Source organism: Myotis myotis, unplaced genomic scaffold (assembly GCF_014108235.1).
Source record: "Myotis myotis isolate mMyoMyo1 unplaced genomic scaffold, mMyoMyo1.p scaffold_m19_p_13, whole genome shotgun sequence".
NCBI lineage: Eukaryota > Metazoa > Chordata > Mammalia > Chiroptera > Vespertilionidae > Myotis > Myotis myotis.
Window position 1 is genome coordinate 54,254,240 of NW_023416317.1, and position 25,702 is coordinate 54,279,941.

The 25,702-nt window shown below is 44.6% G+C and overlaps 1 protein-coding gene across 1 annotated transcript in view; it reads left to right on the forward strand.

Moving 5' to 3' along the window:
• The window catches only part of CNTN6 (contactin 6), a 165,699-nt gene extending 154,775 nt beyond the window's left edge, over positions 1-10,924 (forward strand). Inside the window, 4 exon segments of the mRNA XM_036333342.1 lie at positions 6,173-6,285; positions 7,508-7,676; positions 8,490-8,550; positions 8,552-10,924. Coding sequence (XP_036189235.1) covers positions 6,173-6,285; positions 7,508-7,676; positions 8,490-8,550; positions 8,552-8,594 — 386 coding nt within the window. The 3' untranslated portion in view covers positions 8,595-10,924.
• The last annotated feature ends 14,778 nt before the right edge of the window (positions 10,925-25,702 follow it).

Here is a 25,702-nt window from a genome sequence, read left to right on the forward strand (position 1 = left end):
CGTGCACAATGTGGACAGAGTGGAACTGTTCCCTCTTAGGGTTTTGTGCAGGAGTGAGAGGGAGAAGAAATAGGACGTGTCCAGGACATACTTTCATTAGTGCCTCCTGTCATCTGTTCTTCAGTTGAGTCCTAGAGTGCTCCAGTGGACCCTGCACTGTCAGACCATCTAGGTCTTTCCTTCTAGGACATCTTATCCCTAGTTGACCTGGAAGCCCCTGAGATCCAAAAGTTAACTCCTCTGCTTCTTTATGTTTCCCTTAACCATCAGCCACTATCTGCCACAGAGGCAGGACCTACATATGAGTCTGGATTTGCACAAATATTTCATAACGTGAGGCACAGCAACAGCTAGGGAAAGGTCTGATCAGATATGACTTCGGGAGAATTGCAATATGTGATTTGCAATTCTCTTTTCATGACTGCATAATGTCTTATACTCCTTATCATTGATGAACATAAATTATTAGTTAACAGGATTTTTATGACACATTCTTTAGTCTCTGAGTTCTGATGAAAAAGAGTTACAAATTTCCTGAACTTAGAGTAACATAGTCATGGGCTCTGGGAGTCAGAGTCACGTGGCCATGAGCTCTGGGAAGCAGAATAATGTAGCCATGGGCTCTAGGACTCAGGATATGGACATGTTTGGGGACCCTCATTCTTCCCATGAAAGTTACAAAATATTGAGCACCTCTGTGTCCCAGACCCTGTGTCAATTTTCTACATCATCTCATTAAATTATTAAAATCAAACAAGGTGTTTGGTATTTCAGCTCCTACATCTGAGAAAACATGTGCTTGGGAAGGTGGTGTGGCGGCATCTGACCTGCTATGAACACAGGTTCTCTGAAAGTCTCTATCCCACAGACAAAGTGCTGGTTTGCAATCTTCACCTCTAACTATCCGAATAGTCTCTTTCCCTCCACTCTCCCCCATCTTCAGTCCAAACCTCAAACTGCCCTCACATCTTCCTTCCTAAAATGGAACCATACCCCCTTCTCATCCCAAAGTTTCATTGTCTCCTCTACTGTGGAGGACAAAGGTGAAGAGAAATACATACAAGATCATCCACGGTCCCTCTAGACTTCCTGTCCAGCCTCTTGCCCCTCAGCCCTGAAGCAGCAGGTGTGCTGATCTCGAGTTTCACATTCTGATGTCTGAATTCAAGGACTCTCTCATCCTAGTGCCCCTGCCATGCCTCTGAACATCACATGTCTTCTCCTCTCACCAGCGGTCTCCCACAGTTTCCCCTTCAATACAGGTGCATTTTCCTTAGTGCCCACAGCGTTGGCTTATTGTGAGATTGTGCTGGAAAGGGGCTTCAGAGGGAAAGAAAGTTGGGAGATCTTGGCTCAGCCATGAACTAATTATTTGTTGAAAAGTCTGATACATTGATAGCTCAGAACCCATCTTTTCATCTGAGAAACAGAGGTGACTGTGCTTTCCTAGAGTTTTCTCTGAGCACTGAAGGACATTATGTGCCCACCGTACCCTGGAGGGTGCCAGGCTGGGAGGCGCAGGGCATGGGAACATGGTGCTGTTTCTTTTTTGGAGGTGATTTTGCTTTCCTGACATTTCCTAAAGTAGGAAGGCATAGCTACTTTTACCTTTCCTTCTCTCTTTTTTTTAAAAAAATATATTTTATTGATTTTTTTTTACAGAGAGGAAGGGAGAGGGATAGAGAGTTAGAAACATCAATGAGAGAGAAACATTAATCAGCTGCCTCCTGCACACCCCCCACTGGAGATGTGCCTGCAACCAATGTACATGTCCTTGACCGGAATCGAACTTGGGACCCTTCAGTCCGCAGGCCAATGCTCTATCCGCTGAGCCAAACTGGTTAGGGCCCGACTATAAATTTTGACATACGAACATAAGTGCACATGTCTATAGAGTCAGTCTGCAGGCCGACGCTCTATCCACTGAGCCAAACCAGTTAGGGCTCCTTCTCTGTATAAATGTGTTTCAGACATTTCCTTCAAGGGTCACAGAAGGACATCCAAGGTAAAAACGAGCAATGGCTTTAATGAGACACTGAAGACAGCTCTGATTCCAAGTGCTGGCCCTGCATCCAACTTTTCCATCAGAGTTACCTCTGAATAGTGGTGACAGCCCAAATCCTGAATTCTTCACACATCCATACAGTATACAGTCACTGTCTAGGTTCTCAATCAGATATGGGATTATCCATTGTACGTATGTCTACCCACATTTACCAAAACCTCTGCCCCTTCTGATTGGGCTAGCTAAAGAGAAGACACAGACTTGGGGGTGGGGGGGTAAGGGGACTAGTATGATTCTATCAATCATTCAAGAAAATAGTACCTCTCACAAGCCATGCACAGGGCTAGGTGCCTAATGGAGATGAAGACAGGTGAGTTCCCTGCTTCCAGCAATTTCTCTTTTACTGAGGAGTCAACTTAAGAAAAAAAGAAGGCCATGAAATAGCCATGAATTATGAGAAGCACCATGAAAAGTAAGAGGCTGAGATGTACGTAGGGTGGAATGCTGCATGGGGAAGGCCATGTATTTTCATGCGGCAGGGAGCTGGTGAATAACGGGCCCAACACAGAGGGAACACACTAGCTTCTGTTTTCATTGCTGCTGGCAATGAGGACAGCTGGCTCTTTAAGCAAATATCAGTGATGTAATAGCCAGTGTGATAACCCAGTGAAAATGAGGTCTTTCCAAAAACCACTGAAGGGCACTGAAAATACATCATGATCCACACAGACATCACTTCAATGGAATTTAGATTTACAGCTAAAGAGAGAAAAAATACTTCTATCAACTCCCAGGGGAAAAGAAAAAGCAAAAAGCACCGCTCCCACCCCGAAAGAAGAGTGCAGATCCAGTAGCAGAAAACGTTTGCAAATGACCATTCCATCTGGCCCCTGACCTGGACTGACCACACTCTGAACTGGATTTTTCTGGTTGAAAATATGCACTCAACCCACATTTAGCCATAAAGGGAGCATTAAGCTTTTATTTCATCTTGCACTCATGTTCTCTCTCTCTTCCCCAGAAGTCAACCCCATGCTGTTACTTAGAACTGTAACATAAGAGGTTGTTTTTTGAATCGAGTTCGCAGTGTGAACCCCAGTTGAATGTAAATGCCATCTACAGGAAAATTGATGGGCTGTGGAGGGCCAGTGCCACTTGCTCTGTCATTTGATTAACAGGAAATGACTTACTCTGTGGAAATTGCCTGCAAATATATGTATTTTTTTTAAAATTAGAGAAGTGGTTGTTTGTTGAGATTACTGTTGACCAACACATGTGAACATCCACAACACGGCTTTCATGTTATCCACATGACCATAGTTGGTTTGTCAAGATAATAGACATTTCAGCTTCATCATAGATATTTGCAATTCAGTTTGATCAGTTATGTAAAACTCATAGGAGAAGAGTAGAAACCTCAATGATGAGAGATAATCATTGATCAGCAGCCTCCTGCACACTCCCTACTGAGGATTGAGTCCACATCCTGGGCATGTGCTCTGAACAGAAATCGAACTGTGACCTCCTGGTTCATAGGTTGACTCTCAACCACTGAGCCACACTGACTGGGCTGAGATGGACCTCTTTATCCGCCTTTCAGTAGCACAGGAAGAACTCGAGCAGGAGTACTATTATTAGGGGGAAGTCTTGAATGTATTCTAATTATATTTAAGAAGTAAATCATTTGCAAACTTTGAAGTTGTATTATTAGGAACAAACCACTTTGAACTCAATTGAAAAACTGATTATGTCATAACACCACAGATAACTGCCTCTCTCAGCACAGAGAATGCACAGATACTGGGCTGTTTAAGATGTACCACTAACCACATGAGGAATGGTCCGGCTTTTATTTCATGTAAGCGAAAACATTTATCAACTAGGAGATTGGAGTCTCATTCCAAAGATGCAAAAACCAGGCCTCTCAGAAGAAACTGAAGACAGACTCAAGTCTGTCTGGCTGCAAAGCCCAGCTTTCTCTCCCTCCCAGACGGCAGCCCGGATCATCAAGGCCACTGGCCTCTCACCCTGAGAGCTCACTCCCCATAGAACTGTCCTCACTCTACGTGCACGGATGCCCTGATCTGCTCTGCTGGCCACAGACAGCAGGACAGACTCTGAGGGTCATGCCACCGTCCTGCTGGAGCTGGTGGGAGTCAGTTCTGTCCCTGCCTGGGCTTCCCCAACAGATTCACAGCACTGAAGAGTTTTATCTTAACAAACCACCACATCAAACCCCAGGCACAGCAGATGAAACCCTCAGAATCCATCACTGTGACGTCGAAGGAGGGAATTTATCTTTTCTCTCTATTGATCGTACGATGTTAATGATAGTGCTGTTTTGAAGAACAGAGATAAAAGAAATGTGTCACAGGAGTAAACTAGACATCCAAACTGTGATAGCTGGAGAGAATCTTATGCCACCTGTTCTATAGCCCAGAGAAGGATCAGAGGAAGCACGCTGGGGCACATTGAGGGAGGATAGCCACAAGATGATTGTCCCGGAGACTGTGTCCTCCGGAAATAACCATGCTGAGCAGCAGGCACCGAGGGCTGACTACGTGCAGAACCTTCAGCCCTGGTGGTGGCTGGGTGTATGCTGTCCAGGAATGCCCCGGGCCAGTCCATCTTGTGAATCCACGTGGGCGGCTGTAGGTGTGGCCGTGGCAATTAGCCTTGATTACAGGACGGCATGACGAGTGGACTGGCCATGCTGTGTCCCTGTGGATCTGCCCACAGCCCAGAGCATGATTAACATGACCTGAGAGAATCACGCAGGACCCTGAGTAGTTTCCTTCAGCCACCTGATGGCCAGTCCTTTATGCAACATACAGGAAATGTGCTGGAGTTGATAATGCACTTGAACAAGACACATGCTCTCAATAAGATTAACAAAGCACATCAGCAAGAATAACTACAAGTCAGTGTGATAAACCCTAATAATATATGAACTCAGCCACGTTGGAGCACAGGGCAAACCTTCATCTCTCTGCTAGGTCTCCACTGATGTACGTGCAAGTGGCTGGTGAACACAGGGGGACCCCAGTGGGCTTGGAGAGGCAAAGGGACATATAACACAATGTCGGACACCCCGCCACTCCTACAGGTTAAATAGTGGTTGAGTCAAAACTCCAAAAGAGATCATTTCCATTTCTACCCGTGTCATAATGAGTTAACTATTACACTTTTTCAGCCTCACAAATTGAAGTCAGATGCCAAAACCATCCTGCTGGGTGGTTTTATCTCTGCCTCTGCCTCCCAGCTGAGTTATTTTTAGTCTCACCAGCTTTTTAAATCTTAAGAATAATCATGTGGCCTCCAAGCTCTGAGAAGCAGAGTGTTGTCATGGAGAACACTAGCCTGCCATCAGGAGGCAGGGCACTGGTGGGACTCAAGCTGTCATTCGCCGCAGGCTCTTAGATACGTGGCCTCCCCACCCGGATGCCAGCTCTCTCGCATGTAACATTTTCCGGTAGACCAGATCCATTACTTCAGAAGGCCGATTCCAAACCCGTACTTCCCATGCTTTCTCATAGAAAACAGTGATCCCAGGGAAGCGAACACCACGGGCTGGACTCTGATGGACACCTTTGGGGATGATCATCAGTCTGTAATGACTTTCCTTTCTCTGGGTTCCAGCTCTTTGCCTGCCCTGAGTTCTAAGAGAGACCCTGCTTCCTTCCCAACTTATTGCTAAGACTTGCTTAAAAGATCTTGGCTTGATTGTGTTACAAAGAGTCCTGGTACAAGATTAAAGAGCTAAAGATGACTAAGAAGGAACCCTCTGTGTTGATATGTTTAAAAGTTTTATAACCTGAATTTGTTTGACATGCACATTGACAGCCAAATGGAACACTAGGTAAAGGAGCGCCCCCCGCCCCCCCATCCAGTTGTATGTGGCAGAGTAAACAAAATCAACAGCAATGATTAATAAATTGATACTTGGACATGGGGCAAGCAATTATTAAGTTTGTCACAGACATTCCCAATTGACCAGAATTTGAATGGATTTGCTTACTCTAATTAGAATATATTATTTCAAATGAACTTGAGAACATTTTAGCTCCTGCCATGCTAATCATCCAGCAGTTCCTGTCCCTTTCATGTTGACGGAAGTAACCACAAGCTAATGAATATTCATCTAGATCTTTGGTTATCTTTTTAAAGCTCCTAGCCAACCCCCAGCTAACATTGCGTGGAAGCTGACTAACTCCAAATTATGCCTGAACTGGGAGCACGTGAAAACCATGGAAAATGAGTCTGAAGTCCTGGGCTACAAGGTGACTATTTGGTTTTCTCTTTAAGCATGGCAATTAAGTTACTAAAGAACCAGGAATGTCACAGCTAAATAGGAAACAAATTTCATGCATATGGAAATTGAGGAATCTTTCTAAAACAGGTGTTGAAGATACTTAGAATTGCTGTTGTGAACCTATTCACTGAAAAGTTTTATGTCCTGCCCAGCTGGTGTTGCTCAGTGGTTGAGCAATGACCCATGAACCAGGAGGTTGCGATTCAATTCTTGGTCAGGGCACATGCCCAGGTTGTGTACTCTATCCCCAGTAGGGGGCGTTCAGGAGGCAGCCAATTGATGATACTCTCTCATCATTGATGTTTCTGTCTCTTGATCCCTCTCCCTTCCTCTCTCTGAAATAATATCTATCTATCTATCTATCTATCTATCTATCTATCTATCTATCTGAAAAAGAAAAAGCTGTATATCCTGAGGCCCATAATGTGTCATGGAGCATGAAGAAACAAAACTCTATAGTTTGCAAGAATTTTCTTCAAGTTACTTTCTTTGCCATTAAACAATGAGGTTTTATGTGGGTAGTAAATGTGAGTGAGATGAGAGTGAGGTCAAAGAATATTATTCCAATAGAATTTCTAGAACTGAGGCTGCAGTAGGATATGATCATTTACCATCATTAGAGGAATCAAACAAGAGTCCAGTCAGATACCCCGAGCACATCCCTTCCATCCGAGCTAAAGGATGTCCTCTGGCAAATGCATCTACTCAGAAATCTGAAATGGGGCCCAGCTAAGCAGTGGCTTCTCACAGCAGGCTTCAAAGATGACAGCCTGGAGCTATTTAATTAATAGAGATAAATCTACTCTCATTCAGACGCATTGGACAAAACAGCAAATCTTTTTCTTAACACTACATTTTCCAAAAAAGGGCATAGATTGGGTACTTCCATCCAAGTAGTACAGAATTTAAAATTTTTTAATTGTTGATTGATTTTGAGAGAGAAAGAGAAACAAAGAGAGAGATGAACATTAATTTTTTGTTCCACTTATTTATGCATTCATTGCTTAGTTCTTATATGTGCCCTGACCAGGGATCAAACCCACAACCTAGTTGTATCAGGACAATGTTCCAACCAACTGAGCTACCCGGCCAGGGCCAGCATTTATAATGATGTGTCTTTGTGTTCCTTAAGAGTGTCTGAACCTTAGAAAAGAACATGTCCCTTTAACTTGAGTCACCATTTTATTCAGATTCTGTACCGACAAAACCGACAGAGTAAAACCCACATTTTGGAGACAAACAACACATCAGCTGAGCTACTGGTCCCATTCGAAGAGGACTACCTGATTGAGATAAGGACAGTCAGCGACGGTGGGGACGGAAGCAGCAGCGAGGAGATCAGGATTCCAAAAATGTCCAGTGAGTAGCGTCACCATTGATCACTGTTGTAGACTTTGAATCCAGCTGCAGCATGAAATCTGGGCTCTACAAATCATTCCAGTTCTTTGTTTAAATGTTGGGTAAAAACTAAAAGGTCTGTATTTCCATTTTAAGTTGTGAGCAAGAGGCAATGAGTCAATTTTTCTTTAAATAATCCCTCAGATTTGCAACATGTTTGTATAACACACACAGTATTATGTGCTCTCATTCGAATCACAAAAAACAACTGTGGTTTATTGTGCATGATTCTTCCTATTGGACAGAAATCACAACGCTTTTCTGTGGATGTGTGCAGGCTCCTGAGCAGGGAGAGAAAATATGAAATATGTGCACATTCAGCTTTTCCTATACCTGTGGCAGACATCACCAATCAATCACCACATTTATGCTGGGCTGAGCCACAGACCCTCTCAGTACAGTGTTCTCAGCAGGTAACACTAGGCAGACAGAGTGTGGAACAATGATGTATTCTTTCTGCTGTGGAGGAATCGCTCACCTGTCTGCCTGAAGCTGTGTCTGCCACCACACGTTGGCCAATCCTCATTTTCGCTGGGGTCAGACTCGACCAATTAGGGCATTTTCATCGGTTCATTTTTGCATTGAAAACAGACATCCTGGGACAGAGCATAGGGCTCTTCCTACAGTGAAACATAATGTAAATGAAACAAGTGTTTGTTGTAAAATACACTATTAGGAGAGAGATGATAGTATGAATTTGGGTCAGGAAGAATGAAGCTAACGAGGATTTTTACTTATTCTCAGGAGATTGTGTTTTCTTTTTGTTTTCTTCAGGTTTGAGTTCCAGAGGAGTCCCAGTTTGGGAACCCAGCATCCACTTCCTGTCTGTTGTCATGATTTTTTACTGTTTTACTATTCAGCCACTTGAACGATGAATGAATCCATAAATCTTGTGAGGCTTCTGAAGGCAAATCATTCTGTAAATACCCTCTCCAGCCCATCCCCAGATGCATTCTTAATACAGACTTGTTTGGAAAGAAAAGAAAAAAAGTATATTATTAAGAGCTTGTAAATATCTATGGTACAGTAATAAAGCAATTTAAACCCTTTTGAATTTTAAAGTTTGAACATGATTACACACGTTCAGGAGGTGCCAAATTAATCTGTGGACTTCTAACTGCTGTGGCTTTTAAATGACTTGTATGCAGAGTATAAATAAGTCCCCTTGATGAGGAAGATAAATAGGAAATAGATTGCAGCTATCAGAGCTAAAATGTACATTTTTTTACTTGCTCTTGGCAATGTACTTCAGTATTCAGTTTTCACCCTACTCAGAAATAAAATAAGAGGCTGTGCGTATGGCTGGGATGATTTAAAATGTGAGCAATCCAAGGGTGATATGCTTCGATCTCTGAATCAAGTGGAGACAAGAAATAGTTGAACCCAATAATAAATCCATGTACATGATCTTCCCAACACAGTTTTAGGAGGTTCAGTATTAATCATGGCAGAAGAAGGGCCTTATGGCAAAGAAAAAGAAAAGGGAAGTAAACACCCACCTAAAATATTCTACAAACTCTGGAACACAGTAATCCATTCTTCATAGTAAAGTTTATTTTTTCAAACAATTCTGTGTTCTGCCAAGGAAAAGGCTGCATGAACAGATCTTAGGAAATTATTATGAGTTGTTAGCAATGGATGTGGCCTTCATTTTGTACAAGAAATAAATATGGGAACAGCATGATTTAAGCGGGTTTTTGACATTTTGGTCCGGCTGTTTCTTTGCCAATGTTCTGTCCAGCTCTAAAAATAATCCCTACACTGGCCAAGGCTGAGAAAGAGGTTTTGGGTTGACTCCTTGCTGGATGGACCTATTTCAGTCTGGAGTCCAGTTTTCGGGGTCGAACAGCATGGAAGAGAACAGGTTACAAGTGGGCTGGGCCATCTGTGAGGCCATCCGCTTCCTTCTTGGAGAGCCTGGAGGAAGGTCCTGCCCTCAGGCTGTTCTGACTCCCAGCCCAGCAGGTGTTATGTCCTGGGAGCGAGGGGTGAGACAGGGTCCCAGTAGTGTTGCCTTGATAACATGGTGTGACCTCTTCATCACGTTGAGAATACGCAAACTCTCCTCACCACCCTCGAATCTCACAATCCTCACAACTGGATTTTCTCATTTTTATTTCTAAGTACTTCAGAGCTGTTCACAGTACACAGCATTGTCAGCAGCAGATGGACAGTGACTTGTCAGAGCTGTGACCTTGTCCTGCCCAAGCTTGACTCACACAGTGCAGACTGACCAGCCTTCTGTGCACACCCTGACAGCTGATGGAGCAAAATGAATAAGCAACACAAATACTGGGGGTACCAGCCGCCTGCCCAAGACATTGGTATGGATCCGAGGAGCCAGCTATGGCTCACGGTCTAAATGTTTCCTCAACTTGGGGAGAGACAAGGTTTGTGTCCTCCCCCCACCCCAAACTAGAGAGTGGGGGCTGAATTGTCTGAGATTTTTGTTTCTACTGATCAGGTGAATTAAATACAGTCATTTGTGTGTACAAGTCCAAAAGCTGAGCCAGTTTTTATCTATCACTCTTCTACATTTTCAGGTGGCTTTCATTCATAATTACTTGAGCATTAAAACTCTATTACTCAATATCTAACATTATTTATACGTTCATCAATCCATACTAAACTTTTCTAAACATAGTTTGGCCTTAACAGTAAAGAGCATGCATCTTTCTCAACTGACGTGCAACTCCACTGGTAGGGAGGCCTCTAGCACCTCCGCTAACATCCCCGTGTCAGACCCTCAGGACTCAGGGACATAGTGCACATGAGTTTTTATCATGCCCCATGGAACACAGTAAGTGCTAAACAGAAAGAAATCCTCTCATCTACGGATTAACCTAATGAAATTAGTTACTACACTTTCTTAAGTGCCCAATAGATAATAAAAACTGTCAACCTATGTTTATGTCAAAATCCAAAGCAGCTTCAAGGAAAATGAGTGGTTCCCTATTCCTGATGCTAGGTCACTAAAGAATGAAGCCAGGTTGGGAGAATATCCTGTGTAATGTATGTACTCCTCCGTATTTAGGGAGGTTTCTAGGGAGCCTTTCATTGACCAAGTCCATTCCTTTCTCTCTCTCTCTCTCTCTCTCTCTCTCTCTCTCTCTCTCACCCCCACTGTCTATACTCCATTTTGGGATGTCCACTTATATACATTCCCCATATGCACACCTGTGATAAAGTTTTCAATGTTCAATGAAAAAATGAGAAAAATTTGGACAGGGGGGTGAGATTTCAATAATAAATAATTTACGAAATATGTGGTGGATTATGACTTTCTTCTGCTTTTTGTGGTAAAATGTCCACTCTTTGATGAAACAGAGTTGACAATAAATACTAGTTTACTTCCTGAGTTCAATTTTAACAGAGTTGGTTCCTTTATATGAATCAATTTAATGCTTTTGAAATCAGGAGGATGACTTACTCTACAATCTGGTTAATTAAACCTTAGAAGGTACTTATTCTTATTTAAAATTTATCTTCTGAGAGAGTCAAAAGTCTGAATTTCACTGTTGTTTAGTTTTTTATATCTCATTACCACCAAATTAATGAGTTTGGCTCTAAGTTTCCCGAGTGCAGTTTGTCAAGATCTTACGTGGATTGTGTGAATAGCAGCATCTGAGTTGACAGAATCAGTGTTTATACGCATCAATACAACCACAGCTCCAGGAAATCCCATTTACCTTTTGTATCAAGCTAGCAATGAAATTAAGATAACAATGAGAAAAGAATATCAAAGTCCTGAATTTTTTATTATCTTAAAATTTGGAGATTATTTGCCTTCTACTTTTTCTATTAAATGTGTGTTCTTTCATAAAATTATGTATAGTAGCTATTAGGCTTGCTTTCATGTCTTTATAGCAAAATAATTTTCATAAAAAAGCAAATTGGTTTTCCCCATTATTTTTAATATTCCTGCTCTTGCTAGTGCTTGCTGCAGTCCTGGGCAGAAAATATGATGCTTAAAACACATGTTTTGCTTTCTGAACTGATTTATTCGGCCAACTGGTGGGACAATTTGTTTTTCCTTCGTGTCCTCAGTTAAATAAGTATTTTTCTTTTATAAACCTGACTAAAATAATAAGCTAAACTAATCTCCAGATTTTGGTGAAATGATATGTTCTTGAAAGTAATCTGAAGAGTAATATGGAAAGCAGTCATTTTTAAGAAAACAGCAGAAATACTAAATCCTTCTCCTATTTTCAAAAACATCTACCACCACCTTGTTATTTATACCTTAGAAGAAGCTTGTCTGGTCCAATGTGCGATCAGGGGAGAAGTGATCACAGCTCAGTGGAAAAGAAAATAGATGCCACATCATATACTGAGCCATTCCCCAGCCCCACAGACCAGGGAGTGCGCCGGGGCCAGGTCCTCGCACACTTGACGCTCATTCCTGGAACAGAACTCAGTCCTGCGTAGGGACCTACTCTTGGATGGTAATTAATGAATGTTTGTAAATCACTTCGTACATGAAAAGCGTTTCATAAGTTCAATACTTTTTATGATGATGACTTTTTCCCAGAAGCGTATTGACTTTTCACAATGCTACTTTGAAAAGCGTGCATTAGTGATCAGAGCCGGAGACCATGCCAGGAGGAAAACAGTAATTAGACAGTTTAAAAGGTAATGATTTTGAGATACTGAAGTCTGAGGTAAATTCATAACAGCCTGCGTGGACTAAACAACATTAATTCAAACATGAGTAAACCCACATCGCTTCATCGACTAGACGGAGGCTGAGTTTCCGGCTTGTGAGGTAAATGTCATAGCAACAGAATTTCTTCCTCAAACGATATTTACTCATAACAAATCTCAAGTATTCTCCAGGGCTTCTGATAGCAACAATAATGAATGTAGGCAACTTTTATTACCTTTAAGTGTGCAGTTATAAAATCCCCCATACCAGCTTTGAGCAGATTAATGTAAGCCTATTTTTGTTGACAGCAAAGCAGGATTGAATATATTACAGGCCTTCTAAATCAGATCGTCCTCCTTATCTGCTTAAAAGTAAAAGTGTTGTCATCCTAAATATCTGTTACATTTAGATTCGCAAACGCATAGGGAGCTATTCACATCCTTCTAAGTTCTTAAGAGAGTCCAGCTTTCAGACGTTTGGAAAGAGACACTTCCACGCAAGGACAGGGCTCGTGTTATTTTGAGCAAGGCTAGGAGTCACTTACTATTTCAAGCCAGAGGCTTGCTGAAGAGTGAGTTCAAACTGCAGACAATTTGAAGAACCTGCCACCTATGGCTACCACCAGACAGGAGAGCAATGCCATGGCACCAGGAAGACCCAGGGATCACTCCCAGGTCTAACTGGCAATTATTTTTCCTGAAGCCAAATTAACTAAAGTCCGTTCTCTGGTCCATGAGCCATAACAAAGTGTAAGCATCCTGTCGGGATGCAATATTAAGGCCACATATTCAGCCGGGAGAGCATTTGTAGCTGGCAGATACGGCAGTTATGACAGCTGCCCCTTAGGGTCCACATCGTGAGCTCCAGTCTGTTTCCAAAAGTTCTGAATAGCTGGTGAGCTATGGAAATTTTCAGAAAAAAAAATACTTATTTGGCATTAAAGAGTTGCAGACTTTCAGCCCAAGGTCACAGCCAACCACAGACAGACTGGTTGTTGCTGGTGTCTATTTATTTGAAGACTGAAATAGTTATCAAAGTTTAGAAGTGAGGAGACTTATTAAAGTGAATCCAGCTCTTCTTGGGAAATCCTGGGCCCGCCTTCCTTTGAGGCACTAAACAATGAGCTAGTCCCTTTACTGCACTCCCCTCCCAGCACCCACACTCCACCTGCTTCTTCAGGCACTTGAGCCTTGACACCTGTTATACGTGGTGGGATGTACTTGAACACAATATTTCAATATTTTATAATGGAAAGACCATTGAACCAGCAATCTCTAGTCTGATGAGCTTAAGCAACATTATTCGCTGTTCTGCCTTCAGTTTTTTCATATCTAAAATAAGAATGAAATATATTCTCCATATACCTCACAGGTTGTTCTAAAGAACACATACAATAAATTCTAGAAAGAAATCAATAAATTCTGAAATATAACCCATTATAAAGAGCACCGCCTGGCTAACTGTCTCTGAACTTGCTGATTTAAGTGACATTAGTTAGTGCTGTAGTTAGAACACCAATCATGGTTTTCAAATTAGGTGGTAGGACTGGCTTCTTGCTGTTATCATTTAATTATATTAATTCCTATTTTTACCCTATGTTTTTGAAAACTCAGTAATAAATATCAATGTTTTTATAGCATATTACCTCATATTTACATAAACCTTCATTTTAGCTTTCCTAATGGAGTATTTAATGTAACATGATATAAAATAAAAATAGCATATATTAAAATTTAAAAAAAATTATGTCCTTTATCTTTTAAAAATACATCTTTCTTGCCGGGGTCCAACCCCAGCGGGTCCAGGGGTCCCCAAAGGTGTGGACGGAGTCGGGGCAACCTAAGACAGGCACAGTCTGGGGCCAGTAGGAGAAAACTTGGGGTGCAACAAAGGTGGGGCACAGACCCCCCTCCCCAATGGTGCAGGGGCTTGAACACTCGCCCCTTCTGAGGAAGGTCTCCTGTCCCCATGGCTGCTTCCTGCTTCCCATGCCCAGCTCAGATCGGGACCCAGGTAAAGACAGAGACTGGCTGACAGCAGCTGCCCTCTCACTGCAACAGGACTTGTTTCCCATTTCTACCTGGGACCACAGGGAAAGGGGAAGCTGAAGGAAAGGGCTGTGTCAGGATGCTGCCTTCTTCCCTTTCTTCTCCCTCTTTTTTCTAAAACACTTCCATGCCTTGTAGTTCTTTTGCTTTCTCTTCTTTTTCTACTACCCTCCATTTTCCATATCAGCAGCCTAGCCAGGATCTCTAGCCAAGTTCTGGTCAGGATCTCCAGAGAGGTTCTGCTTAGGATCTCCAGCCAGGTTCTGTGTCCATGTTCTCCAGCCAGGTTCAGTTGCCAAGTTCTAGTCAGGTTTTCTTGACCATTTCTGTAGTCAGGTTCAGTCCAGGATCTTTTGCCATGTTCACTCCAGCGAAGTTCTTCTGTCTCTAGAGAATGACCAACCCCAGCGGGTCCAGGGGTCCCCAAAGGTGTGGATGGAGTCGGCGAAGAAGGAATGACACAGAGACAGCGTTCAGTTGATCAGCAGCCTAGCCAGGATCTCTAGCCAGGATCTCCAGCCAAGTTCTGGTCTGGATCTCCAGCGAAGTTCTGCTTCAGATCTCCAGCCAGGTTCTGTGTCCATGTTCTCTTGCTAGGTTCTCCAGCCAGGTTCAGTCCAGGTTCTCCAGCCAGGTTCAGTCACCAGGTTCTAGTCAGGTTCTCTTGCCAATTTCTGTAGTCAGGTTCAGTCCAGGATCTTTTGCCATGTTCTCTCGCTAGGTTCTGTCTCTAGGTTCTGTTGCCAGTTTCTGTCCAGGATCTTTTGCCATGTTCTCTCCAGCGAAGTTCTTCTGTCTCTAGGTTCTGTGTAGGTTCTGTCTTCTAAGTTCTGTCTTGTTGTCTCTGTATTTATACCAGTTGATTCCAATCCTATCAATCTCTATTCCAAAGGTTAGGGCGTTTCTTATCTCCATTCCAGGGAGTAAAGATTATGTAGCTTAAGCATGATTGTTCATAGTTAAAGTGATTAATTACCCGCCTGGCACTTACTTAAGAGGTTTTATTCCCTCCCTAACTTCAGGGGAAAATCCCTACCTGGGAAACAACCTTTCTCAGAGACCTTGGTTAAAACACATAGTGCCAAGAAGGTGAGCAAACATATTAAGAACAGTATGCCATATATGCCAGGTCCTTTGAAACAGCAAGGATGGACCGGCTCCCGGCAAATTCCCCCTTTTTCATTTTTTAAAAGCAGGCATTAAAAAGAAAAACCCCAAATGCTCTCTTGTATCCATTTTAAGAGTAGGATTGGCGCTTTCCGCTATTACCTGAGTCCTGATCTATCACCCCAGGGACAGCTTGCCAATCCTGCACTTTCCCGGGGAGGAAAGGCTGCAGTGGGGTTAAGGATAAGGCTCCTTGGGCCTACCTTCTCCCATGCCTCTACATTTACCTTTCGGGCACCTTTCCTTCCTCAGAAAAGCATGGACGTATTTCTTGTATAAAATGTTCCATCTGACTGGAAGTAACCTTAATTCCTCTGCTAGCAAGCATATGTGTTAAAAGATCAATACAGTCTTATTTCTTTAGACTCAGTATGGTTAATTACCCGCCTGGCACTAGTTAAGAGGTTTTATTCCCTCCCTAACTTCAGGGGAAAATCCCTACCTGGGAAACAACCTTTCTCAGAGACCTTGGTTAAAACACATAGTGCCAAGAAGGTGAGCAAACATATTAAGAACAGTATGCCATATATGCCAGGTCCTTTGAAACAGCAAGGATGGACAGGCTCCCGGCACTTTCTGTTTACATTGAGATCAGAAACATTGCAACCACTCGCTAACCTACATTTATAAGTTATCAAACACTCAAGAAATATCTATTATTCACCATGTTCTATACATTGTGCTTGGCTCCACACACACACACACACACACACACACACACACACACAGTGAAGAGGAGAAACATCTTGCCAAGGGAGAGGCAGGCAATAAACCAGCCAGCCTTCCCCACACCCACCAAAACCCAGCAATAATAATAATTACAAGCTGTGGCGATGCGGCAAGGAAATGAGAAAGGGCTGTGACAGAGAACAGAGCAAGGCCAGCACTCGATGGAGTGATCAGACGCATCTTAGGAACTTTTCCATCCTCACTGACCCTGAAAAAGGGGGTCTGCAAATGTCTCAAGGCGGGAGGGCGCTCACTGTGCTCTGGCTACTCCAGGAAGGTCAGTGCCACTGACGGAGGGTGGGCAGGAAGGTCAGTGTGGACGAAGGGTGGGCAGGAGGAGGCCATAAACTCAGTCTGCAAGGGGAGCTGGAGACAAGGACTTCTGGGTCATGAGAAGGAATGTGGTTTCAAGCTTTAAATATGATGCACGTGTTGAGAAGGTTCCTTGGACTCCTGTGTGGTAGATGGGCTGGCAGCAGGCCCATGCGGCCCGAGTTCTAGGAGCTGTCCCTGGCACAAGTGACAGTGGCCAGCTGGGTTGGTAGTGGGAGCTGGACAGGTGTGGACATGTCAGGAATTTCCAGTGGACTGGCTGTCACCAGGGTACTGGACCCCTTCCATAGTTGGTTATTTCACTGGATGGAGAAGCCTAGGGAGAGAGCGCCAGGAGAACAGAGGCTGGGACATGAGCACATTTCTTCTTCGGACCTCCTGGTGAAGGCTCCTTTGTGGCAGGACTTTTCAGAGCCTTCAGTATTATACTGTGGATTGCGGTTCCAGAGGGACATCCATGATATCTATGAATCACTGCCACATTTTATTTGACAATGGAATTTTCTTTCCTAGAGAATCATATGAAACCAGTTAAATAAAACACACAAGGATTCCAACAGGAAGTGCACATTGAGAGGAAAAACCTGGAATAACGCCTCAGGATGTAGGAGCTTACAGCTCTAGCTCTGTTGTTTCGTGGTTGTGTTCGATTTTCATATTGGACAAGTGCCGTCCTTTCTGCCCTGTCCCTTCCACAGAAAGCCCATGATGAAAACCGCACACAGAAGGCAGAGGCCACATGGGTTAAAGCGCCACACGAGTGCAGACAAGCACTGCCTTGTCACGCCCCTGGCCTGCCATTAGTTCTACCAGGAGAAGCCATGAAGCCAGTGGCCCTGAGCCCTGGGCAGGTCACAGTAAAGAACAGGGGCATCTCCCTGGGCCCCGAGGCCACAACCCAATTATCTCCATGAGGAGATAATTCAGTTCAAACCAGAGGCCCACAGTCAGGGCTCATGGAGTCAGTGCATGAGGGACAGTGGCTGTTAAATTTTCATTGAATTTTCATCTGCTAAGCGAGTCTAGCACTAAATTAGTCATAAGGCTGTCTGCCCCAGAACCCACTCCGTCGGCAGAGATTCCTCCTGTCGAGCCCTTCTCTCTGGGACTCAAAATTGATAGAGGGAGAGAGAGAGAGAGGGATTCACTGATTTTACTTGTCTGAACACACCAACAAATTTGATCTGTGGAATATGAATGCCAGGAGGTCCTTCCCCACAGGAACCCTCCGCAGTGAATTTCCTGTAGGAGTTTCCCTGGCGCGTTATCCATCGACGGAAAACTGGAAGTCTCATCAGAGGAACTTTCTACTTGCTCTGATCCAGCCGTTCCACAATTATCTGATCACAATAAACATCATATGCAGGAAAGTGACAATAACTGCACTGAATCATGCCCTCCAAAGCCCTGGGGGCAATGCCCCATGAGCAGACATCCCAGGTCCCCAGGCTCTGTCACTGGGAGTGTGGGCGGTTCCCAGGAGGGGCCAGGCAGGCTGGGAGCCTCTGTATCCTCAGTGCTGAGACTCTCTTTCCCGAGGGACTGTCCTACTCCCCACCCCCATCAGCTCACGTCTGGACACGGTTCAGACATCAGTGCAGGGGGAGTCCAGACAGGGACAAGGGCATCAGGACCAGCGAGACGCCCTGTCCCCATGGCAGCTCACACCTGTTCACGTTGGGGTGCCTATGTAAGTGTTTCACAGGTATTAGGTCTTTGAGTGTCCCCCATCCCTGGAAGGTAAACATCTTGTTCATTTTTGTCATTTTGAAAACTGAGGTGAGTTGCCCACCCAAGGCCTTGCTGCTGGCGTGCATCAAAGCCAGACTGGACCTGATTTGCTCCCAAGGCACAGGTTGAGTTTTTCCCCTGAGTCATTCCTCTGGGTCATCCTGCCTCTCGAGGTGTGTGTGTGTGTGTGTGTGTGTGTGTGTGTCACACAAGTGTGTAAGAAAGCATTTCTGTGCATGTGCTCAATCTTTTCCATGGAAAACCCAGCCATCACACCACACACTTGGGGGTACTCATCCTCAGTGGGGTGCCCATCCTCAGTTGTGTATTCATCTTTAGTGGGGTGCCCATCATCAGTGGGTACTCGTCCTCAGTGGGGTGCCCATCCTTAGATGGGTGCTCGTCCTCAGTGGGGTGCCCATCCTTAGAGGGGTGCTCATCCTCAGTGGGATAGGCGTCCTCAGTGGGGTGCCCATCCTTAGAGGGGTGCTCAGCCTCAGTGGGGTAGGCTTCCTCAGTGGGGTGCCCATCCTCAGTGGGGGGTGCCATCACTGGGGTGCCCGTCCACAGTGGAAGCACTCATCCTCAGTGGGGGTACATTTCCCATGGTCTAGGACTCTGAACCTGAGTGACCCGGCATGTCACAGGATGGCTGCTGCTGCAGGACTAGGGTTCATCCATAGCCGCAGAGCAGAGGAGAAGAGGAGAGGTAATTGGGTGATGCAGGGAGGGAGCCATGACCTTGGCCTCATTAGCAGCTGGCTTTAATCATTGAAACCCGGCAACCACAGGGGGCTGTGCCTGCACGAACATTCTGCATCTCATTTCCTGAAAATGCCAATGTTTGAGCCCATAAGTATTACTTATGATCCTGGGGTGACAGCACAGATACTAAGGGAATGGTTTTATGGTATTGATTTTTGATAGGTCGTTTCTGTAATCAGCTTAACTTTATCTGTGAAGATGAACTACTCATTCCCGTCCAACAAGTATTACAAGAAAGCGACGCTGGCCCCGGCGGCCGCCACCTTCACTCCTGGAAGTAGACCGGTTTTAAATCCCAAATAAACATGCCACCTTCAGAGCCTCCCGACTGTCCCCATCTCACGAGATGATCTTTCCTTTCATCAGTTTCTAACAAAAGGGGTCTTTTCCTTTGAAACACGGTTCAGGATCTCCCGTGTCTGCTATGGCTCACAGATGGCGACTTCATTTCAGGAGAAGCCCTTTCTAGGGGAAGGAGGCTTCAGGAACAACTGAGTCTGTGCAGAGTCGGGGGATTTAGGGAATTGGGGTGGGGGGGGTCATGGGGGCCCGGAAGACCAGTGCCTGAAGGCAGCCTGCCCCCCTTGTCAGGAAAGACCCCACGCTTCTCTCCCTTCTCCAAGGTATTAACCTAAAGACTTGAAGAGCCATCTGTCCATGAGGAGGAACATGAGCAAGAACTGGGGAAGGTGCAGGGGTCGCGATAGAACAGATGGTGAGAGGCGCCATTCAGAGCCCAGTACGCGCATTTCTAGGAGCTCCCCGTTACAGTTTGTCTTCCCAGGATCCCCAGATGAGACTGTTATCCTGTCACCACCTTACGTTCACAGAACAAGGTGACGTTTCCCAAAGGCATTCAGCAGTAGCATGATGGGTGGGACTCAAACCACTAGCCAAACTGGCGACGCGCATGTGCACACATGTGCACACACACACAGAAGTTGAAGTCAGTTGGTTGTTGGGGGTGTCAGAATGAAGCCTCAAGTTCACATTTGTCCAACTGCAAAGCCGGTACTAACAATTCACACTCATGAGATAATTATTATGTCCTGAGCCCTCTGTAAGGATATATGTAAATCTTAGCACATGCACTAGTGTTCTTATCCCCATTTTAAGATGTGGAAACAGAGACTCCAAGTGGTCACCTTGTTCAAAGTTTTACAAAAGCATACAGCAGAGTCAAGATTCCATTCCAGCCCAGCCGATGTGGCTCAGTGTTTGAACATCGACCTATAAACCAGGAAGTCACAGTTCGATTCCCAATCAGGGCACATGCCCAGGTTGTGGGCTCCATCCCCAGTGTGAGGTGTGCAGGAGGCAGCCAATCAATGATTCTCTCTCATTATCTCTCTTTCCCTCCCCCTTCCTCTTTGAAATCTATAAAAGCATATTTTTGTAAAAAAAGTTTTGAATCGAAGTCCAACTGAGCACACCAGGTGTGCCTTACCTGTGAGAGGCCCACGTGAGCCTGTTGGTGCCTAAGGGGTGGGAGCCCCTCTGAGGGGCTGGGATGTGATGGGAGGTCAGCTGCAAGCTGGGTGGGCAGGGCTACGGGGAGCATGCTGGCTGTGTCATTTGATTGTGATGATGAGGGTGTGGACTCAGTACGGGGAACTGTCAGTCCTCTCTCCCAATAGTTTCCTGGAGGACAGGGATGGGGTAAGTAATCTGAATGACTGCCCCTGGGGACAGGACTCAGCCAGGCTATGGAGGCCCCTCACGAACTCCTATAACATCAAGACTCCACATCTGATGCTGGATTTGAGGGGAAGAGGTCCGACCTGTATGGCACAAGAAGCAGATAGTCACTGTCACCCACAGGCCTTCAACCCCAGGGAAACCTCCCGCCGGAGATGAGGTCACAGACAAAGACCATGACGTCTCAGTCTGAGAACATACATGATGTTCTCCGATGAGGAAACATTTGACGCGGGTCTTGACAACTGTGTATGAGTTCTCCAGACCATGGTGGCATTGAGTGAGGGAAATAACAGAAGGAAATGGGCACAGAGCTGCTCAATCAACTGTATGTGTGTGTTTAAAACTACAGAAAGCCTTATATGTAAAAGAATGGTAAGAAAGTGGTTTATATTTACAAAACTCTCTCTGTTGGGAGAGGGCAACACCTGGATTTTCACAGTGTTTTCCATTCGGTCTCTCTTATCTGATTCACACAACCCTGTAAATAGAAAAATAATTGGTGTTTGGCAAAGTGCCCTAGTTCATTTGGACTGCTATTTAAAATTACCTTAGAGTGGGCAGCTAATAAACAACAGAGATTTGTTTCTCACAGTTCTGGAAGCTGGGAAGTCCAAGGTCAAGGCTGAAGCATATTTTGTATTTGGTGAGAGCCCTCCCCAATGTAGACCTCTGTCTTTTTACTGTCACCTCTGTGGGGTCGCCCTTCCACGCACTAATCTCAGCACAGGGCTCCTCACTCAGGACCTGATTACCTCCCACAGCCCCACCTTCTGATGCCATCGACTGGGAGCTCTGTTTTCATACATGAATTTGGGGTACACAAACAGTCCATAGCTGCAAGGGAATCGAGACTACCTACATGACGCCATCATAACACACCCATTGGCAAAGCTGAGCTGGAATCCAGAATCCTTAAACCTGGACTCACTGTTCTGAGCAGATACCTTTCAACAGCCTTTCAATACAAGAAGTGAAGGTATTCTCATACTTCTGCAAAAAGAAAGAAAATCCATCCGCAGTCCTTTAATGCTAAGAAAGAGAGTTTCCTGTGGCTTTAGACTGACCACTTTTAAAAGCTAAGAAGTTAAAAGTGAGAAGTCTTTATTTCAGACGCATCACGTAATGATGTGCATAGTCACGAGATGAATAAATTATGCATTAGCCTTCTCTGAGAGAAAATCAAAGAACGGGTTTGAAAATGTTAGACACTTCACAGCAGTAGACATTTGTATCTAGTGACCACTCTCATAAATTACCCAACTTATCTGTAGCACCACACTCAGAAACATACATTCTTCATTATCCCTAATATCAAGATTTCTTCCATTTCTGGACAATCCCTGGAGTTTTTCCTAAGTAACATGAATTGCCTTCTAAGTACTTATTTTGTAAAAAGATTTAGTGAAAAGTTATTGAACTAATATAAGATGTAATCACTGTTTCTTTTTTTAATCTCAACCCAACTGTTGTATCCCTCTATTGTTCATTTCATTCTGATGATAATAACAATGAGATAGCTTTAATTAAGCACTTATTATGTAACATGGCTTGTGTTAAGCATTGATTCAAACATTACCTAAAATAATCACCACAGCACCTTGTTACTTTGCTGTGTTTTATGTCTCTCTAAAAGAATAAATATCCAGAAAGATGAGCTATTCAAAGGAATTGTAGAAACTTAAGCTCAAATCCCAGCTCTGCCACTGACCAGCTACATGGCTTTCGGAGAGACATGGACTATAGAAACAATAAAGTCTATTTGCTAACTATAAAATGTACATAGTAGTCTCTGATGAGCACATGAAATAGCAGGTAAAAAAACCTGAAATAGCCTGGTCAGTGTGGCTCAGTTGTTGAGCGTCGGCCCATGAACCAGGAGGTCATGGTTCAATTCCCTGTCAGGGCACCTGTCTGGATTGTGGGCTCAATCCCCAGTAGGGGGGTGGGCAGGAGGCAGCCGATTGGTGATTATCTCTCATTATTGCTACTTCTATTTCTCTCGCTTCCTCTCTCTGAAATCAATAAAAATTAAAACAATAACAACAAACAAGTAAAACAAACAAAAACACCTGAAATAATATGGCCAGACAGAGGCTCTGTGGGTAGCATGTGCCAGGGGCCCGATATTTTCCGCTGGGCTCTATCTCCTGGTTGTTTATCCTCAGAAACACTTAGTTTACAGAATCCTGAAACTATCAGTGGATTTCCTTCTCTGCCTAATTAGCAGGGTTGATGTGGTAGACCTAATGAAATAACGTATGAGACGTGACTCCTACATTGCAAAGTTTGGGACAAATGTGGCCGCTGTTATATTCCCTGGGGTTGAAAATCCACAGGCAGCTGTTTCCTATTCAGAAATTCATGGTCAGGGGAAAAAGTAATTCCATAGGACCCAGAAATACCTCCTTGGTGTTCAATACAGGAGAGAATGGTAGTAAGATCCTATGACACACAGTAAGCCAGGCTTCTGAGAAGGTACCAAACCTGGTTTGCATTCCCCCAGAACCACTCAAGAAAAACGGGCTGCAGTAGAGATTGCTGTGAGATTGTGGAAGAACTCGTAGACTGTCGAAGTGATAAGACCCTGGGCAAGGATGATGAAATGAGGATGCTGAGACTGGAGAACTTGGAGAAGAGACCAGGCATCTCTCTGCTCAGGATGGTTGGAGGTTTAACTGCAGGAGGGCAGATTCAAGGCATCCAGCTACACCCCATGGCTTTCCAGGTCCTCCGGCTCCCTCCTTTCCTTACACATCAGCTATATTCCATCTGACAACGTCTCAGTTCTTAAAAGGGGCTTGCTGTGTTTTTAAAGTATCGCTCATGCCTAAACCTTGAAATCATTGCCATTGATTATATTTCATATGGTTTAAGTACAAGATAGACGTTCTCTTCTGCAGCTAGGTTTAGCCTCACGGTGTACAGTGAGCCTTACCTGCTATTTAATGAGGAGGGATGGGAGGACCGCTCATTACCTGGAGGAATCGCACCATCATGCCAGGACCATGGTCGCCCTGAGGACTTTCTTGTGGTGTGCTGCATGGTCCCATCTCCAAGTCATGCAGGATTATAGTTTAGCAAAGATGTCTCCGTCTTTGTGCTATTCTGTTTGCTAGCTTTTCTTACTTGAGTAACTCGAGGCTGACTTGTTCTGAATTCTACTCCAAATGAATCATGAGAAATGGTTCCGTGTCCCTGACAGCATTTCCTCTGAAAGACACCTCAGCAGATGAATCAATGAACCCAAATGCCACAAGCCTGGGAGGAAATTAACTCAGAGTTGTTTATCTTCATAATCCGTGTTTTGGGGGTTTCCATGGTGACACCCTGGCCAGCAGCATCTTTTCTTAACAGTCATCTTTTTAAAAAAGGTTTTTATTGATTTTTAGAGAAAGAGGAAGAGAGAGTGAGAGCTAGAAACGCTGATGAGAAAGAAACAACACTGACTGGCTGCTTCCTGCACACTCCCCACTGGGGATCAAGCCCGAAACCCAGGCATGTGCCCTGACCAGGCATCAAACTGTGACCTCCTGGTTCACAGGCCGAGACTCAACCCCTGAGACACGCAGCCCAGGCTCTTAACAAATGTCTTATTGTTCAATTGCTCATCCGTCTGAAGTTTACAGCAGGGAAGCTAAAGTCCAAGCAGAATAATTTTGGGGTAGGTATCACAGGAAAGGGTCCTCTATGATCCACATCATTAGATTTGCTCTGAGTTCTGAGATCACAGAGTTCTAATGAGTTACCATAGTAACAGGAGATGGAATTGAGCTTGGGTGCCACCTACATGGCCAAGGTCATCTCCCTGGTGGCTCCCTAATGTGTTAGTTACCACAGCCATGTTCTCCTGCCATGGGCTGATGGCCATGGGGTGACCTGGAGGTTGATACCAGAGAGAAGCTTCAAGGTAAACCAGATTTTTCAGGGGGAAAAATGATTGCCAGTGGTTGTCAAAGTGATTCCACTTAAACACTGGCTTCCACATCTAAGCATCCTGGACCTCAATCACATACCCCATCACATTTAAAGTCAGTGCCAGTTACCACTGGTCTTGCCTCAGCTTTGTGTAGAAAAATGAGAAAAAGGCCACAGTGATGCTGGCCAATGAGGCGGGAGCAGGGCAGGTGCAGGTGAGAGAAAGGTGTGGAGCTGGTGTGACCTGCTCCTGTCCATGTATTGCGGTGCCTGGTCCATTAGTAGGGACTCAGAGGAGCCACAGGAGGAGACTGGACTTGCTTAGTCACATTCCTCATCGAACAGCAGAGAAAACGAAGTCCACCGAGGTGAGTAAATTCGTCACAGTGACAGGAAACTAGTAGAGAGGCTGGAACTAGACTTGTGATCAATTCTTTCCCAGTCCACGGAGGGAGTCATGGGTGGCAGAGGCTAAGTTGTTTGTACTATGTTAACCAGCCCTCTGGGGTTGTTTGTACATCAGGCCCTTAACTGTACGTGTTTTTTGGGAATTATTACTAGTATTGAGAGAAGACCTCCCCCTCCTCCCCCCCTACCCCAAGCCCCTCGAGTTGTCTGCTCCTGTCCAAGACACTCACTGAGCATCCCTACACAGTCTAAGAATGGCAACTTGATCTCCTCTCTCTGATGCTCAGTTTTCTCTTTCTTGCCTTTTTATAGTTACAAGAACAAAGGAGAAGTCAATGAGCCTGGTGATGTCAGCTGAGATCCTAGGGCTCCCTGTGGGCTCTGCTGAGTAGCAAGCAGCAGAGGAATTCTTGGAAACATCACCCATAAAATACACACACGGCACCCATCCTCTCACAAGGCCAAATGTATGACGCCCTCTCCACACCTTCTTCCTTATCTCACCTGAGTCTTGCTGAGAGACCCCGAGCTAATCCTCCTGTGCT